At 37.4% G+C, this 17,927-nt stretch overlaps 1 protein-coding gene across 2 annotated transcripts in view; it reads left to right on the top strand.

Annotated features, from left to right (window-relative positions):
• SSR1 (signal sequence receptor subunit 1) overlaps positions 1-17,927 on the top strand; it is a 42,932-nt gene that overhangs the window by 2,343 nt on the left and 22,662 nt on the right. For both annotated transcript variants that reach the window (XM_023624413.2, XM_023624414.2), the window contains exons 2-7: positions 524-636; positions 6,066-6,153; positions 7,690-7,952; positions 10,039-10,115; positions 10,869-10,947; positions 12,830-12,923. In XM_023624413.2, coding sequence (XP_023480181.1) covers positions 524-636; positions 6,066-6,153; positions 7,690-7,952; positions 10,039-10,115; positions 10,869-10,947; positions 12,830-12,923 — 714 coding nt within the window. The remainder of the gene's footprint in view (positions 1-523; positions 637-6,065; positions 6,154-7,689; positions 7,953-10,038; positions 10,116-10,868; positions 10,948-12,829; positions 12,924-17,927) is intronic.

Genomic DNA, 17,927 nt, shown 5'->3' with positions numbered 1-17,927 from the left:
TTTTGCCCTGGATACCATCAGATATTTGTTCCTTGGAATTACACGCTTTCAAGTTCTAAGAGTGAGCCATAGTCAACTGTAGTAACAGTGTTTCTTGCCTAGATAGTGAGATTGCTGTTTTCCTTTAGAGCTGAGTTTTTTGTTTGTTTTATAAAATGGTTAATGACAGGGATTAAATTTTGGAGTTTCTTTTAACACAAACTTATTTTCCTTAATTTGCTTAAGACAATTGTTTGAAGTTCTTTATCTGGGCTTCAAGGCATCTTTGGTTTCACCAGTTCATTTTTCCAACTGTTAGGTGCTTTTTAAAATTAAACAACATTTTCCATTAAAAGGAACATGCAGTTGTTAAGACTACTAATAAGATAATATGCATATTTTTAGATGCATTGTAATTTGGCCTCATTCGGGTGCACTGGGAGATTGAATTACTCCAAGGGGAAAATTTTCTTGCCTATGCCTGAGATTAAAGAACATCACTATTCCAGGGTAGTTAATTACTTGTCTTGTATTTTATTGTTAGGTTCGGTAGCAGTGGCTCAAGATCTTACAGAAGATGAGGAAACAGTGGAAGATTCAATAATTGAAGATGAGGATGATGAAGCAGAGGTGGAAGAAGATGAACCCACAGATTTGGTTAGTGTTACATATGATTTAAGATATGTGTATAATGTATCTAGAATTTATTCTTTTTATAGAAAAATTTGTTGTTAAAATTCTTGCTTCTAGAGGTTTGTTACTGTGATCAGAGTGGATTGAAGTTGGGAGAGTAGGGGCCAGTCATTGACGATGGATCATAAGTATTTTCTGGAACAGGGAGGGAGACATGAAACAATTCAAGATCATATGGTCAGAGCCTGAGTGTAACAGTATAGTGGGAATAGCACTGGACCATTTGTTGGTGGATTTGGGATACATACTACTCAGCTTTCTGACCTTGGGTAACTTATCTCTTTGGGTCTCAGTTTCCTCTTTCTTCTTTCCTTCATTCAATAAGCAAGTATTTATTGAGTCCCTTCATGTGCCAGTCACTGTTCTGAGGGCAGGGGTCAACAAGCCAGATATTTTCTCTGCTGTCATGGAGCTTATGTTCTTGGGGGAGTATATATGTGTTTCGGTGGTAGGGGTTGAAAAGCAGACAAACAATGTATAAAATGTGTTCTGTGAAGAGTAAGGCGCTTAGACAAGATCTCTTAGGAGTCATCCAGCTCTGAAACTTTTATTATATAATTATAGTATGACAGTAAGAATGTTGAGCTAGAATAAGGATTATTGTAGCATGCTTCCAGCTAATTTCATTTCCTCTCTTGGACTACTGTAATCTACACAGATTTTTTTCTTTCTCTTTTCATTATACCACACTTGAACCTGGAAGTGATTCTAGATTTTTGTGATTCTAGATTTTGTCATTTTTTTTCAAGATTGAACCAAAAGGAAAAGTCCCATTTCTTTTAAGTCAATATCAAAATAATTAGTGTCATATATAGATTTCTGCTCTTCTTTTGACTTATCCTCGTTTTTATGGAGTATGCCTTCCAACTAAGCTCATCTGCTTGCTATTTTGTTGATGTTTAAGTTCCCATTTTTATGCATCTGTACATACTCTTTCACTTGTGTAGAATACCGCTACCCATTTTTGTGCTTTCCTAATTTCCTCTCCTTCAGGAAAACTTTACTGATTACCCATGTATCAAGCCTTTCACATGTATGTTTACCCATACTTTTAGGGTTTATATTAGGGCTCTGCATCTTCAGCCTAGTTCATTAGATGCACAGCTTTAACTAGATCAATATATTCCTCCATCAGTGCTGGTAATAAAGATTTGACTGTTTTAAAAGTGCCACTTGTGGTAAGATAACTTAGAGTGAACATTGGAAGGGAGTTGATCCAGGAATTGAGGATTAAAGGTGATATTTAGGGCTCTGAAATTTGGGCGTCTACAGAAATTTAGTAATAGATTATATTGTTATAATTACTTTTCTGACATTACATGGGCTCTCTAGTGCTGGAATGTACTTACTCTGGAGGGAGTAGAGAAGGGAACTATTAGATCATTGTTACACAGTTGGCCCTCCAGCGTCTGTGAGTTCCACATCTGCATGTACAGAGGGCAGACTGGGACCCGTGCATCCTTGGATTTCGAAATCCGTGAGGGGTGCTGGAACCAATCCCCTGCAGATGCCAAGGGAAGACTGTACTTACAGTTTGGCTAGAACTTTTGTTTTGTCTTTCTTTTTTTTAAACATTGGCACCTGAGCTAACATCTGTTGCCAATGTTCTTTCTTTTTTCTTCTCCGCAAAGCGCCCCCACCCGCCGTACATGGTTGTATACTCTAGCTCAAGGTCCTTCTGGTTGTGCCATGTGGGACGCTGCCTCAGCATGGGCTGACCAGTGGTGCCGTATCCGTGCTTAGGATCTGAACTGGCAAAACCCTGGGCCACCGAAGTGGAGCACATGAACCTAACCACTTGGCCACAGATCCTGGCCCTAGAACTTCTCTATACCTTAATCATCTCCCTGCCTTGACAACCATTAGAGTTAAAAGAGCAACTCTAATTGTTCACTCCTCACCCTGGCCGATTAGTACAGAAGTGTTAGTACCCCTTGCTATGTTGCTTTTCTCAAATCAGAAAATGGTTAGGGCAAATTGAAGCAGAAAGGCAGGGAAGGTGTTTTCTTCCTTTGAACTAGACCATCCCAGCAGTGGTATGCTTGCATGGGACCGTGTAGGCTGTCCAAGAAAGGTAGGCCCTTAGATCCAGAGCTCTACAAAAGTTATTTCCAGAACTGAGCGCCCTAGAATTTCTCCGGTTATTATTTCCCAAGATTTATATTATCAGCTTGTACACAGTTGCCTTAGGTATCAAAGAATTGGGGGATTCGTAAGGGTCCTCTGCCACTCAGCCTATGTCTGTAGTCACGGGAGGGAAAGGAGATTTTTCCTAAGGCCTGAGACTCCAACGGCTGGTTTAGATGCAGGTTATTGGTTTAAAATTTTTCAGTGCAAACCTTTTTTTTTAAGTCACCTTGAGCTTTCCTACTCTCTTGAATATCCTCTGTCTCTAAAAGCTGTGGCTTGCACTGTAGCTTGCCAGCATTCTCTGAAAGTATTTTTCTTAAAGTCAGTGATAGCAATTTTTGTTTTTTGTTTTTTTGAGGATGATTAGCCCTGAGCTAACTGCTGCCAATCCTCCTCTTTTTGCTGAGGAAGGCTGATCCTGAGCTAACATCCATGCCCACCTTCCTCTACTTTATATGTGGGACACCCACCACAGCATGGCTTGCCAAGCGGTGCCATGTCCGCACCCGGGATCTGAACCAGCGAACCCCAGGCTGCTGAGAAGCGGAACGTGTGAACTTAACCGCTGCGCCACCGGGCCAGACCCGCAATTTTTGTTTTTATTAAAACGAGCTATAGTAGTAATAACACTAGCTAACTTAAAAATATTAGTAGTATTATTTAAAGTGGGTAGTATATTCAGATGGCTCTGAATTTAAAAGGTACGAGTTATATAGTGAAAAGTTGCTCTTGCCTGCCTGTCCTCCAGCAGCTGAAGTCACCTTCTCAGTGCTACAATTTCCTTACTCTCCTGGAGACAGTCTATAATAGCTGAAATATTGTGGAGCATTATCAGGTTGTAGGTCCTAAGAATTGTACGTCTTATGATATGCTAATTAGCTATAAGATAAATGAGTTGTTTGCTTTTGCTTACCTATACTCTCCAGTTCTTCACAGCTAGCATATCACCACCTTCAAACTCCAAAGTCAGTCCTCTTCAGTCTTAGCAACAACATTGCCTTCAGTGTCAGTGAAGGTCATCAAGTGTGAACTCTATTAGATTTTCTGCTTTCTGTTTCTAAATATATTATTTACCCATCCTTTCTACATTTTATCCTGTTTATTCACGAGTTGTCTTACTCTCTTCTAAGGCCAGTCCTACTCCCTCTGTCCTGGTGGGATCTGTTAAATTATTCTCTTTCCTTCTGTTATCTTCGAGCATTGATCCTGCTCAGCGACTTATTAAGCTACACATGTGCTCATTTACTCTGCTTTGTAGTCCTTCACCTTAAATTGCTGCACATTTCTTTTCTCTACCGGCATGCTTCTCTAACGTGCTCTAGTCCCATGTATCTAATAAAACTGTTGTTGCTGAGTCACCAGTGACCTAATTGCCAAATTCCTGGCCTGTTTTCCATTTTTATACTGTTGGAGCTCTCTTTAGCATTTGCTGATTACTCCTTCCTTGAGTTCCTTTGTGCTGGCTTCTGTTGCTCACCTCTCAGTTTTCCCTGCCCAGCTGCTGCTGCTTGGTCTCTCTCTTACTTTCGTCTCCCTCTGCTCACTCCCTTAATGTTGGTGAAACCTCTGGTTTCAGCCACACCAGCTTATATTGATGACTTTCAGATCTTGTTTCTAGCCACCTACCTTACTGAGCTCCATACCTGTATTTTCAGCTCTTTGCAGGATAGTACCATCTGTATGCTCCGTAAGTACCTCAAATTTTATATGTCCAAAATGGAATTCCGCATTTACCATCCGTCTTGTCATCTGTTTCTTGTTTTGATATGGCTCCAGTGATTCAAGCTTTTGCCTTGTTATTTCCATTTCTTTTTATTCCACAACCCCATTAGTCAAATCTTAGGGATGATTTCTTTTAACTGTTTCTCAAGTATACCTTTCCTCTTCATTGCTACAGCTTATGGGCCTGTCTTCCTGTCTCTGGTCTCTTCCCAAAAGTAGAAATTCACTGACTCTTACTAAATGAATAGTATCATTAAGGATACTTAAAATATAACATAATACAATTGCACAGGCGTCAAACAAATGTTTGAGTAAGCCTATGAGCTGAGTGTGGAGGATTTTTTTTTTTTCCATTTTCTACCCAAAGCCCCCCAGTACATAGTTGTGTATTTTTAGTTGTGGGTCCTTCTAGTTGTGGCATATGGGATGCCACTTCAGCATGGCTTGATGAGCAGTGCCATGTCCGTGCCCAGGATCCAAACCGGCGAAACCCTAGGCTGCTGCAGCAGAGCACGCGAACTTAATCACTTGGCCATGGAGCTGGCCCCTGAGAATTTTTAAAATATAGGACAGTCTTTGCCTTTGAGAAGTCTGTCTGTTGGAAGAAAGAATATTTTACATAAATGAGAAGTTAAATGACAATAAACAAGGCTGTCATTAAGCATCTTGATTTATGTAGGGCCCGGACACTTCAAATGTATGAATAGCTTTATAATCCTCATTGATGCCTAGAGAGATGCTACACTGAGATTTAAAGTTAAATTAAAATCTGTTCACATTTTTTAACTGCTTTATTGAGATATAATTTGCATATCATATTCACCTGTTTTCATTATACAGTTCAATGATTTTTAGTAAGTATACGAAGTTCTTCAACTCTAATCAAGTTTTAGGACATCTTCATCACCCCAGTATGATCCCTGGTCACATTTTCTTTTTTTAACCATTTCTTCCAAGACGTGTGATGAATTTTCACAGGAAAATTGTTAATTGTGATGGAAATCTCTAGGCTGATGACAGGGTGATCTAGGTCATGGGTTGGCAAAATGTGGCCATGGGCCAAAGCCAGCCATGCCCATTCTTTGACATATTGTCTGTGGCTGCTTTCACACCAAAGAGAAAGCAGCCACAGAGTTGACTAGTTGCAACAGGGAGCTCATGGTTCCCAAAGCCAGAAATAATGGATATCTGGCCCTTTTAGTTTACCAACCCATTCTCTAGAACCTTGCAGTTCAAAGTGTGGTCTGAGTACCAGCAGCGTCATTTCCTGGGTATTTGTTAGAAATACAGGATTTCAGGCTTGATCCTAGACCTGAATCAGATCTGCAGAATCCTCAGGCGATTGATATGCCCATTACTGTTTGAGATACACTGCTCTGGAAGTTTTATTTTAACTGATGACATACAGTAAAATTCATACCACTGCTAATCTCAACAAAGCCTTGAAGAAGCAATATTTTCTCCCAGACTTAGTGAAGTCATTATCTTCTAATGATGTATTTTCCCTCATAGTAATTCCTTCTTAATGTTCTTTTTCTTAGGCAGAAGATAAAGAGGAAGAAGATGTATCTGGTGAACCTGAAGCTTCACCAAGTGCAGATACAACTATCCTGTTTGTGAAAGGAGAAGGTAATAGAGGGATGTTGGTTTTAATTCAGATACAGAAATTTTTAAAATGACAAGTTCACTTTTGGGGAAGCATTTGTAGTGCTTAAGGTTTTGATTCATCTTCGTCTCTTATGTTACAAGTGGGCTGTAAACGTATTTTTTTTAAAACCCTCTTTTATTTGTATAAATACCCATATATATAAGGTGGTATTCCTGTCATTAAAATAAGGAGAAAAATAAATACTACCCAGTTTAACTAGAAATTAAATGTCAGTTTGGAAGATACTGTTTTTAAACTTTTTTCAAACAACCACAGTAAAATAACTCATACTTTGAGTGTTAACATTAGTGAAATATTAAATCTTTACAATTAGGCCTTGGTTGGAGCCTAGGTTTCCTTAAAGGAAAATAAATATAATGTCTTCTACTTATTGAGGGCTGTGTGGTAGGCACTGTTGTCAAACACTTTGCATGTATTTTTTAATCTTAACAGAAATCCTATGAAGATAGTTAGTATTGTTAAACCGAGATTTAGAAAGGTTAACAGCTTGTCGAGGGTTACTCAGTTAGTAAATAGATTGTGGAGACAGGTTTCAGGCTCAGATCTGACACCAAAGCCTGTGCTGTGCTGGGTGAAACTCAGCTCTGTAGATTATAGTATGATTGTTGAAGACTCGTTACTTGAACTTAGTAATTTTCTCGGTCTTCTCAAGTTTTTTTAAAGATTAGCACGTGAGCTAACAACTGTTGCCAATCTTCTTTTTTTTTTTTCTCCCCAAATCCCCCCTGTACATAGTTGCATATTTTACTTGTGGGTCCCTTCTAGTTGTGGCATGTGGGACGCCGTCTCAGCATGGCCTGATGAGCTATGCCATGTCCGTGCCCAGGATCCGAACCTGTGAAACCCTTGGTCACTGAAGCAGAGCGCATGAACTTAACCACTCGGCCCCCAGGTTTTTTGTTTTATTCCCACATGTGATCCAACTTTATGCCTACAAAAAGTATGTAATTTGATTAAGAGATTTTTTCCCATATTTTTGTAGCTTCCTCCTTGAGTCTTAAAATATGTATTTTGAGTAATTGCTTAAAGTAGATAGGGATTGCCTGATTAATTTTTTTTATGTTCTAACAGATAAAGTTTTTAGGTGAACTTCTTAGACTTTGTCTTTTTGTTATTCTTCTCTCCATTATCTGTACCAATAACAGATACTAAGTTGGTGGAAAGGTGACTTCATCAAGATATGTAGCCCTACTACAAGATAATCTACTGCAGAAAGTATGCAGCTCTTTCGTAGACCACGTAGTTTGGATGTGATCTGGTCTGAAATTGAAATGTTCAGTTAACTCAAGTTGGAGTGCTAGATTACGGACAAAAGGGTTCATTTGTACACCAACTCCAATTACTAGTTAGTAGATGATTGGAGTGCCCTATTCAAAAGGATTCTGAAACCAGGTTGACACACAGCAGGAAAGGGTGCCAAAATCCATTAGTAACGTCTCCTGCTTATTTTATACTCTTTGAACCTTTTCTAATCTTCTGTCTTTTTTGTTTCTTAGATTTTCCAGCAAATAACATTGTGAAGTTCCTGGTAGGCTTTACAAACAAGGGTACAGAAGATTTTATTGTTGAATCCCTAGATGCCTCATTCCGTTATCCTCAGGACTACCAGTTTTATATCCAGAATTTCACAGCTCTTCCTCTGAACACTGTAGTGCCTCCCCAGAGGCAGGCAACTTTCGAGTACTCCTTCATTCCTGCAGAGCCCATGGGTGGACGACCCTTTGGTCTAGTCATCAATCTGAACTACAAAGATTTGAATGTAAGGCCTTCTAAACCTTTTTTTTTTTGTTAGAGATGGGATAAGGGAAATTGACATTGTTTAATGAATATTCTTGTATTTATTCGTTGAGGTGCCTTGTCTGTGGTTGAAACTGTAATAGGCACTAGGGAGGCAAAGATAAATGGTCTCTGTCGTCAAGTCTATAATCCACTGGGAGAGATAGATGTAAAAAGGCAGTATCACAGTATGATAAGGGATACATACTAGAGATAAGTATATAAGGTGCTCTGGTATGAAAGTGGAAGTGACTTGAGCTGGATCTTAAAAGGAAAAGCAGCAGTAAGCCACACACACAGTCTACTGTTTTTGAAATAGTTTTAGCAGTAAGGTTTATAGTTTATGAGAACCAAATAGCCTAATATAAGCTCTGTTGTCAACTGTTGCCAGTCTTTTTTTTTCTCCCCAAATTCCCCCAGTACATAGTTGTATATTGTAGTTGTGGGTCGTTCTAGTTGTGGCATGTGGGACGCCGCCCCAACGTGGCCTGACAAGCAGGGCCATGTCCGTGCCCAGGATCCAAATCAGTGAAACCCCGGACCAGTGAAGCGGAGTGTGCGAACCTAACCATTCGGCCACGGGGCAGGCCCCTTTCTTACGGTTTTTAATGTATGTAGTATATATCCAATGAATGAATGAATGAGAGCAGCCCACTATAATTTTACTGCTGAGAGTTGACCTCTAGATGCCACATATTATGTCTGTCTTCAGACGAGAACACATCTAAACCATTTCCTTTTCAAAAAAGTTTTCAGAGAAGGAAATTTCACCCTCTCTTGGAAGCGTAGTCAGCCTTTTCATCTTCCTAGTGTCATGTTTACCCTATGTCTGAGTTAAATTTCTCATGCCGCAGTGAAGTTTTCCTTTTTTTTTCAGTTAGTAGAGTAGGAAGGGTTTTTCATTCTTCCTATCTTCAAAGTAATGTATTAAGCTTCTTCAACTTTACAGTTAAGTGGCTTGAAGAATTAGATATTTTCTTTTGTTTTCAGAATTAAACTTAATCCAACAGGCATATATGTAGTTTATCTCATTTTGAATGTTAGTTTCATCAGTGCGTTCTGATTATTAGAATTATCAATAGAAGAACACAAATTGAAAGATCTTGAAGTAAAACTTAAATAGTTACAGTTTAGCAATAAGTGACAGTTTTGAAAAAGTACTGCTACCTTTGTGTGAAGCATCAAGCACTGAAAACAGCTCTCTGTGTATCGTCTCAGTGATTCTGGGGCATTTGAAAACTGAAATTGTGCTGAACTGACAGAACTGTTTCAAGACCACAACAGAAAAATATTTTGATACTGAACATCACCAACCCATTTATTATAAAGATACTGATTTCCAATCTATTGTCAGTTCCCCCCTGCCAGGAAGATTAGCCCTGAGCTAACTGCTGCCAATCCTCCTTTTTTTGCTGAGGAAGACTGGCCTTGAGCTAACATCCATGTCCATCTTCCTCAACTTTATATGTGGAACGCCCACCACAGCGTGGCTTGCCAAGCGGTGCTACGTCCACACCCAGGATCCGAACCGGTGAACCCTGGGCCTCCAAGAAGTGGAACCTGTACAATTAACCGCTGCGCCACTGGGCTGGCCCCCATTATCAATTTGAATTTGACTTTTGTTCAAGTCTAGTTCTTAAAATGATCTTCTGTTGCAGCTATTGTTGTGCATTTTTTGCTCTTCTTTGTTTTGGCGGACTACAGACAACAGAAGCTAGGGGTTCTAGTGTAAGAGTGTTCTGTGGGCTTTGTTTTTGCACAGTTTTATCTTGTTTTTTTTTTTACTTACCTGGTTCCTCATACTTTTCTCCTCCTCCCCCCAAAGAAATTGGGGGACAAATGCAAAGTTGGAGGCATTTTTTATTTTGTAGGAGAAAGTAACATCATGATGTTGAATCCCTGACATTGAATTAGGGCAATTATGTATGATTTTGTTGAGTCTTACTGACCTTCTAAGTGATAAGAAGGCTGTAGCATATCTGTTAGGGTAATGGTTTTAAGAAATCTTGTAAACTTTCATTCTTTCAATGCATTTCAGATTTTTGTTTTGGTTTTTTTTTTCAAAACAGGGCAATGTATTCCAAGATGCTGTCTTCAATCAAACAGTTACAATTATTGAAAGAGAGGATGGGTTAGATGGAGAAACGTAAGTAAAAGTAGAAATATGTAGATCTTGATCTCATTAGGTGGGACTGGAAGGCTTGCTCCTATCAACATATTTTTAAATGGTGAAAATGGAGTAAACTATATATTTGGTGAAATCCTTACTACATAAATCCATACTTTAGATGATTCTTAAAATTGTTAATTCCAAGTTAGAAAAGATAGTTGAAAATGAAAAAAAAATTTTTTAAAAAGATAGTTGGCTTTCCATCTTTCCCCTCTTTTAAATTCTTTTCCACCCTGTGCTCTTAAACTGATCATAAGCCTTATCTAAGTTGCATACCTCTAAAATTGCAATTGAAAACGTAAATCATAAGATTGTATCTTGAAATGTGTTCTTTGTGGATGATGAATCATTTCATACTGTATAATTATGTGTAATTCACCAAAAGTTATTTTTAAATCAAACTGCAAAATAATCTAATATTTGAGGGAGACAAAACCTAATGCAATTATAAAGTAATTTTTTTCACTTTAGATCATATAATTGCTTTTTTTGTTGACTAATTGTTCTTAGAGATAAAGTAAATTTATGAACTTATTACCTAGATCTAAGTTGAATTTAAAAAATTTTATTCCTTTTCCCAAGAAGTTATTTGGAAAGCTTATATTGTGTTAGAATTATAGTTGTAACTAGCTGTGGTGTTTCTTATGAGGTAAAGCAGAGTTAACAGTTTTAATTAGCTGTGGTATTTCTTATGAATTAAAGCCAGTTTGTTTTCTTCTTTTATATCAGAATCTTTATGTATATGTTCCTTGCTGGTCTTGGGCTCTTGGTGGTTGTTGGCCTTCATCAACTCCTAGAATCTAGAAAGGTAATTACGGATGAACAACTCTTATAGCCATAGTTGAAAAGTTGTTACAGTGTCGTCAAAATTAAGTATAATCTAGTTATTTGTGGCTTCTTACTTTCACCCTGAGTTTGTAAATTTACAGGTTTGTTGTACCTTTTTAAAATAAAACCGGAAGGTGAGACCTTGGATATTTGGCTTGGATTTGTTTAGACTTTCATACACATGTGCAATTAATGCCCTTTGTCTACACCCTCCAGACTGATCTTTACCTTATTGTTATTGGAATTCTAAATTATGCTGGAATTCTTATTCCTTAAACTCAGACATAAGATTTCATTGTTTACTACACTTTTTCATGGATGTTATTTTATTTTATCTGTAAGCAGTGCAGCTTTTACATTTGTGTTTATACTCTTAATTGTAGGGATAATGCATAATTAGCAATTAAATGAGTCTTTATTTGAAAAAGAAGGAATGAATTTGGCTGTATTTGTTCTGTCAGTCAAACTTGTGTTTTCTTGTTAGGGCCGTAAGGTGGCCACACTGAAGCATCCCGTCTTCATGGTTTCTCTCTCTTGACGTGGTGGCTAATTTCACCACCATGTCTTCATCTCCCTCTTCTCCCCCACCCTGCAAAAAACCCCAGAAAACAAAACAACTCATACTGCTCCTCTCAATGGAAAGTATAACATGATTTGTGTCAAATATATATATCAACCAGACCCTAAACAAGTGCTAGACATTTTGGTGACTCTCTATTAAGCATTAATTCAGGCAGTCAAATCTATATTAAAGGGCCAGCCTGGTGGCACAGCGGTTAAGTTTGCACATTCCGCTTTGGCAGCCCGGGGATTGCCAGTTCGTATCCTGGCATTGGCGAGCCATGCTGTGGCAGGCGTCCCACATATAAAGTAGAGGAAGATGGGCATGAATGTTAGCTCAGGGCCAGTCTTCCTCAGCAAGAAAAACAAAAAAAAAGAAAAGAGGAGGCTTGGCAGCAGATGTTAGCTCAGGGCTAATCTTCCTCAAAAAAACCCCAAACTTTAAAAAAAAAGTCTATGGTAAAATTAGCAATAAATGTTATTAGTAAGTACTTGCTCTTTAAAAAAGAAATACTTAATGCTTAAATTTAATTTCCATGACTCACTTTGCCTCATTATTATAATAGCATTTTTGCCTACACTGTGTATAATGGCATCTCCAAATTTTTTTTCCCGTATGCATAAGCCATTTTTTAGTTATCTTTCTGTGTGTTCAGAATCAGTGTTTGGACTGTATAATTAACACTCTGTTTCATAGTAAATAATTAGTTTTTGTTTTTAAGAGCAAGGCTAGAGAATGGGATTGAATCACTTTCTTATTTTCTAGCAGTTTTGCTGCAAATACTGCTCTAGGGACAAAGTTTGAGATTGTTAGCTTAAATGAGATTTTATGTTCTTGTTCTGTCTGTGCCAACTGTTTAAGTGTATTTAGCTAACAATGTAGAAATCTGTTGGCATGCAACATTTCAGTAACTTTCCTGAATTTTGTTGAATATAGAAATAAATTTATTCTTTAAGATTTGATTCCCAAAGGAGAAGAAAATCATTGTATAATTAGAAATTCTTCCTTGGTCCACCAATTGTATAGTAATATATGAAGCTTTATAGCAGAGGAAAATGTCTTTAAAGCCTGAAAATAAATAATTGTTGTGAAAGTTTATTCCTTGTTATTTATTGTTTATAATTGGTGCTGGACATGATTTTCCTTTCTCATTAATAAAATTCTTAAGTAAGAGTATGTTTTAAAAGAAAAAACACCTTTGTCTATTAAGATATTTAACTTAAGTAGCTTGATAGATCTTTTTAAAAGTATAGTAAACAATATAATGGAACTCCTTTAAAGTAATGTTTTATATTCTCAGCGCAAGAGACCCATACAGAAAGTAGAGATGGGTACAGCAAGTCAGAATGATGTTGATATGAGTTGGATTCCTCAGGAAACTTTGAATCAGATCAGTAAGTACTTTTATGAACTTGGCTGGGAACCTTTTCTCTTAAAAGGAAATTAAATATCTTAGATTTAGCAAAAGTGCTTGGTCAATGCTATTCAGCATTCATCTTTTCCTTTATTTGTGTACAACCTAGCATAATTGATTAATGAAGGCTTTAAAATTTTTTTATGTGGTGTATTTATGCTTTAATTTAGAAACGTCCAGATCTACAGTTTTATATAAATATGTAAATTCTCTATATTCCTAATCTTTCTCCTGTCTCTTTTCTTTCCTTTTGCTTCAGTGCAGAGTAGAAGAGGTGAGGTGATTACCTTTTTTCGTGGCATTTGCTGTGGTATTGGGGGCTCTTGTATAGCACATGAATACTTTACAGTCAGCTTAATGAGTAATGGACAGTCTTCTAGGACTGTTTGTTAGAAAAACTACCCAGTATAGTTTGAGAGAAGAAATGGAAAATACTTCCTGCTAGTTTACCTAACAGGTATATTTCAATTTTATTACATATGCAGTCAGTTAGAATACTAATCTTTCTAAAAGAGTATAGGATGTTTTTTCTCCAATTTTAAATGGACTTTTAAAAAGCATTTATTATAAAAGCAGTGAGGCCTCATTGTAAGAAAAAATATAGTACAAAAGTGAAAAACTGAGATTACCTTTTGGCTCCACTAATCCCGTTCCCCATCAATATTTGGTGTTTATGTGTTATTCTGAGTATTTTCAATATATTTATCAGCATATATGTCTATTGTTTCCATGTGTTTTACACAAATATCATGCTGCACACACTTTCTACAGCCTGAGTTTTCACACTTTGCATATCTTTTTGAGATACTTAATAAATTTGCTTCAGTGTTTTTAATAATTAGATAGTAATCTTTTTTATAAAGGTGTCTGTCACGATAGATTAAACCTGTTTTGAATTGAAGAGTGTTATTTCCAGTTTTAAACTCTTACAATTAAAACTACTGAGGAAACTTAGATAATAGTAAGAGGTGGAGCCAGGATTTAAATGAGTTTGCAGTTAAACGCTCACCATGCTACCTAAAGTAGTATATTGTAAAGGGGAGTGAAGCATAGTTATCAGATAATACTAAGTGCTCATGTGTAAGCATTTATTAGAAATTTTTTAAAAACTTAATATTCTTATTTAAATTTGTGAGATTTAAAAAAATTGAGATGTAACTAACATAATATTAGTTTCAGTTGTACAACAGAATGATTCAGTATTCGTATATATTGTTAAATGGTCATCACAGTAAGTCTAGTTAACATCCATCATGACACATAGCTACACAATTTTTTTTTCTTGTGATTAGAACTTTTAAGATCTACTCCTTAGCAACTTTCAAATATACAATACTATGTAGTATTATTAATTATAGTCACCAAGCTGTATATTACTTCCCCATGACTGACTGATTTTATAACGGGAAGTTTGTACCTTTTGACCCCCTTCACCCATTTTGCCCACCCACCACCTGGGATAAATTCTTAAAAAGTAGAATGGCGAGGTCTAAGATTATGTACATTTTAATTTTTATGGAAAGTGTCCCATTTCCCTCCCAGAAGATAATGCCAGTTTATGTCCTCATCAGTGTACAATATTGCCTTTTTCTCCTCTGCTCTCACTAATCATTCTGAAGTATTAAATATTGTCAAATGTTTTAATCTGTCAATATGATACAAAGTGGTATGTCATTGTTTTTCATTTACAGTTAAGAGTGAGGTTTGGCTTCTTTACACACGTGTTTATTGGCTGCTTAGTATTTCTTTTCCTGTGAGTTGGCTGTTCAAGTCCTTTCTGGGTTTACAAATTGTTTTCCTTATTCCTTTCAGTGAGCTCTCTCTATTGAAACACAATTACAGTGTGGTAGGTGGTTTATTCAAAGTGCGTTCAGAGTAATAAGAGCATAGGAGGGCCTTCCCCCTCTAGGGGAGTAGGGAAAGCATTCACAGGAGTTGATATTTGACCAGAGTCTTGAAAAGTTGGATGAGGCGGCCTCTTCCAGGTTTGTATGCTATGCTAAGGACTTTTGACTTTCCTTCTAGGTAGAAGGCAACCATTAGATACTTTAAAGTAGAGAAATAACAAATTTATGTTTTATATGGTGAAAGCCTTGTGGAGGATGGTTAGCAAGGAGGAGCTACTGGAAACAGGGATAACAGTTAGATAATTTCAGAAAAACATATGAGAAATCCTTAGGACCTAAGCTCAGGCAGTAGTGATGGGTGTAAAAGGGAGTAGAAAGATGTTTCAGAAGTGGAGCAGAGTGGGCTTCTTGGATGTTTTAATGAGGGAAAGTGAAAGAGTGTTCTGCGCTTAGGCAGCTGGATGGAAGGTGATCTCGTTAATATTAGGGAATATGGGAAGAGGAGTGCACATGTGTGAGGAGAGATGAGTTTGGATTGTTGCATGTGAGGAGCCCATGGAGCTCCCAGATAGGGATGTGCGGTGAACGTTTGAAAGTTGTTGAGAGCACAAGTGAATAGAGCTTTGAAATCATTGGGACATATAGCATAGGTGGTAGCTGAGGTTATGGGAATAAATCTATCTTTGTAAGGAAAAACTTCCTATATCATCCTGACATTCAGTGTAGCAAAAAAGAGAATTGGGGTGAAGTGTAGACCATGGCCTCTCTACGATGCATCAGAATTACTTATGAAGTCTGTGGTATGTTTAAATACAAGTTCTTTAAATATAGTTGTATTTTAAATATCTTACACAGAATTAGCTGAAACTACTTTTGAAAAACATTAAAATTATAATTAAAAACTAAAGTCACTGTAACAGTTACGGGACCATTTCTTCAAAAGAAATTTTACATGTCAAATAGATTGAGAGTTTGGTTTCATAGTATCTTTCTCCCTGTTCATGAAATAAAAAGCTGAGAATTATTACAGTTATAGAGCAAAATTTAAATCATCTATAATTGTATTTTCAATTGGCAAATATTCAGTATCTGCTATGTTACAGTACTAACTAGGTTCTGAGTGATTTATTTGAAAGTTAAGAATATTACTTTTAAGAATTTACATTTCTACTTGAGGAAAATAAGGCGCATATATGAAATTTTTTTTTTTTTAGATTGGTACCTGAGCCAACAACTGTTGCCAGTCTTCTTCTTCTTCTTTTTTTTCCTGTTTTTTCTCCCCAAATCCCTCCCAGTACATAGTTGTATATTTTAGTTGTGGGTCCTTCTAGTTGTGGCATGTGGGATGCCGCCTCAGCATGGCCTCATGAGCGGTGCCATGTCGGCGCCCAGGATCTGAACCAGTGAAACCCTGGGCCACAGAAGTGGAGTGCGAGAACTTAACAGCTAGGCCACAGGGCCGGCCCCATGAAATATTTGAATAGTCAGAGATAGTATGTGATTATGTGGTAGAATGCGTAATATGGATAACATAAGTTAGGTAAAGGGACCATATTAGAGTCAGGGGAGACCTTGTTGAAGGAAAATTTAACTTATGTTGGGTACCTTCTATGTACTGGGCATTCGCTCTGTAAGGTAAGCTGCTATCTCTGTATTTACTGATGTGAAATTGCTCTTAAGAAAAAGTAACTTGCCAAGATTCACAACTAGCTTTGTCCGCATTCTAAAGCCCGTTTATTTTTCCCAGTGACACTTAATATTCAAAGATAGATATAGTTAAAGTCACTGAATATTTTTTAACAATACTTGCTTATCTTGCTCAAAATCTGATTGTTCAGCCTGAGTTTGTTTTAGGACCATGCCGTTACCACCAAAGACACTTTTATTATTCCTTATCTTTTCCCATTTTAAATGAAATCCTTTGTTTTGAAAAAACTTCATAAACAATGGAGCTCCTAAACGGCATTGAGCTAATCCAATTACCCAATTAAGGTGATAAACTTTTTATCAAATTCAAGAGATTTTGATCCTTTGCGTCCCCTAAGCTTATCGTTGAGAGGCATCTTATTTGTTAATTAGTTTTGGAATTTGAAAATATCTGGAAGACACATAACACACTGGCGCATAACCATACTCCTTTCTCACTATTATGACTTTTAGCAAAACCCTGGGAGCCTGGGAGCCCTAGACAGAGCCTAATCCTGTGAAATCAAAGGAGTCCTGAGAGCATTTCGGAAGTCGGGCTGGGCCGGCCCAGTGTCGCAGTGGTTAAGTTCTCATGTTCCGCTTCTCGGCAGCCCGGGGTTTGCCAGTTCAGATCCTGGGTGCGGACATGGCACTGCTTGGCAAAAGCCATGCTGTGGTAGGCATCCCACATAGAAAGTAGAGGAAGATGGGCATGATTGTTAGCTCGGGGCCAGTCTTCCTCAGCAACAAGAGGAGGATTGGCAGTCGTTAGCTCAGGGCTAATCTTCCTCAAAAGAAAAAAAAAAAGACTTGTTTAGAAGTCAGGCGCTTAGAGGTTAAGGAGAAAGAAGCCTCTGAAAAGATAATCATGTTTTTTGCCAGCTAGTCTTAACTTGCTCTTTTAGAGTATAGATTTCTTTTTTTCCTAAACAAAAGTCACCTTTTTTAACTTGCTTTTTTAATACTGAGATATTTTAAAATTACAAATATGATGATGACACACTACCTCTAAAACATTTCTGTTTGCAAAGAAACATTTTCCTAACTGACAAATAACATTATCACATTTAAAGGATTATTAATTATATTAATAACCAGGGGGCCGGCCCTGTGGCCCAGTGGTTAAGTTTGTGCGCTCTGCTTCGGCGGCCCAGGGTTTTGCAGGTTCTGATCCTGGGCACGGACATGGCACTGCTCACTCATCAGGCCATGATGGGGCAGCATCCCACATGCCACAACTAGAAGGACTCACAACTAAAAAAGTATACAACTATGTACTGGGGGTCTTTGGGGAGAAAAAGGAAAAATAAAAATCTTTAACCAATCTATGTTGAAATTTCTCCACTTGTTTCAAAAATATCTTTTATAACTTTTTTCCCCCCAACATAAGTTGATGCATTGCATCTGGTTGTTATATCCTTTTAAGTCCCTTTTAATTTACAACAACTCAA

This window comes from Equus caballus, chromosome 20 (assembly GCF_041296265.1).
Source record: "Equus caballus isolate H_3958 breed thoroughbred chromosome 20, TB-T2T, whole genome shotgun sequence".
Lineage (NCBI taxonomy): Eukaryota > Metazoa > Chordata > Mammalia > Perissodactyla > Equidae > Equus > Equus caballus.
This window is presented reverse-complemented; position numbering and strand designations above follow the sequence as displayed.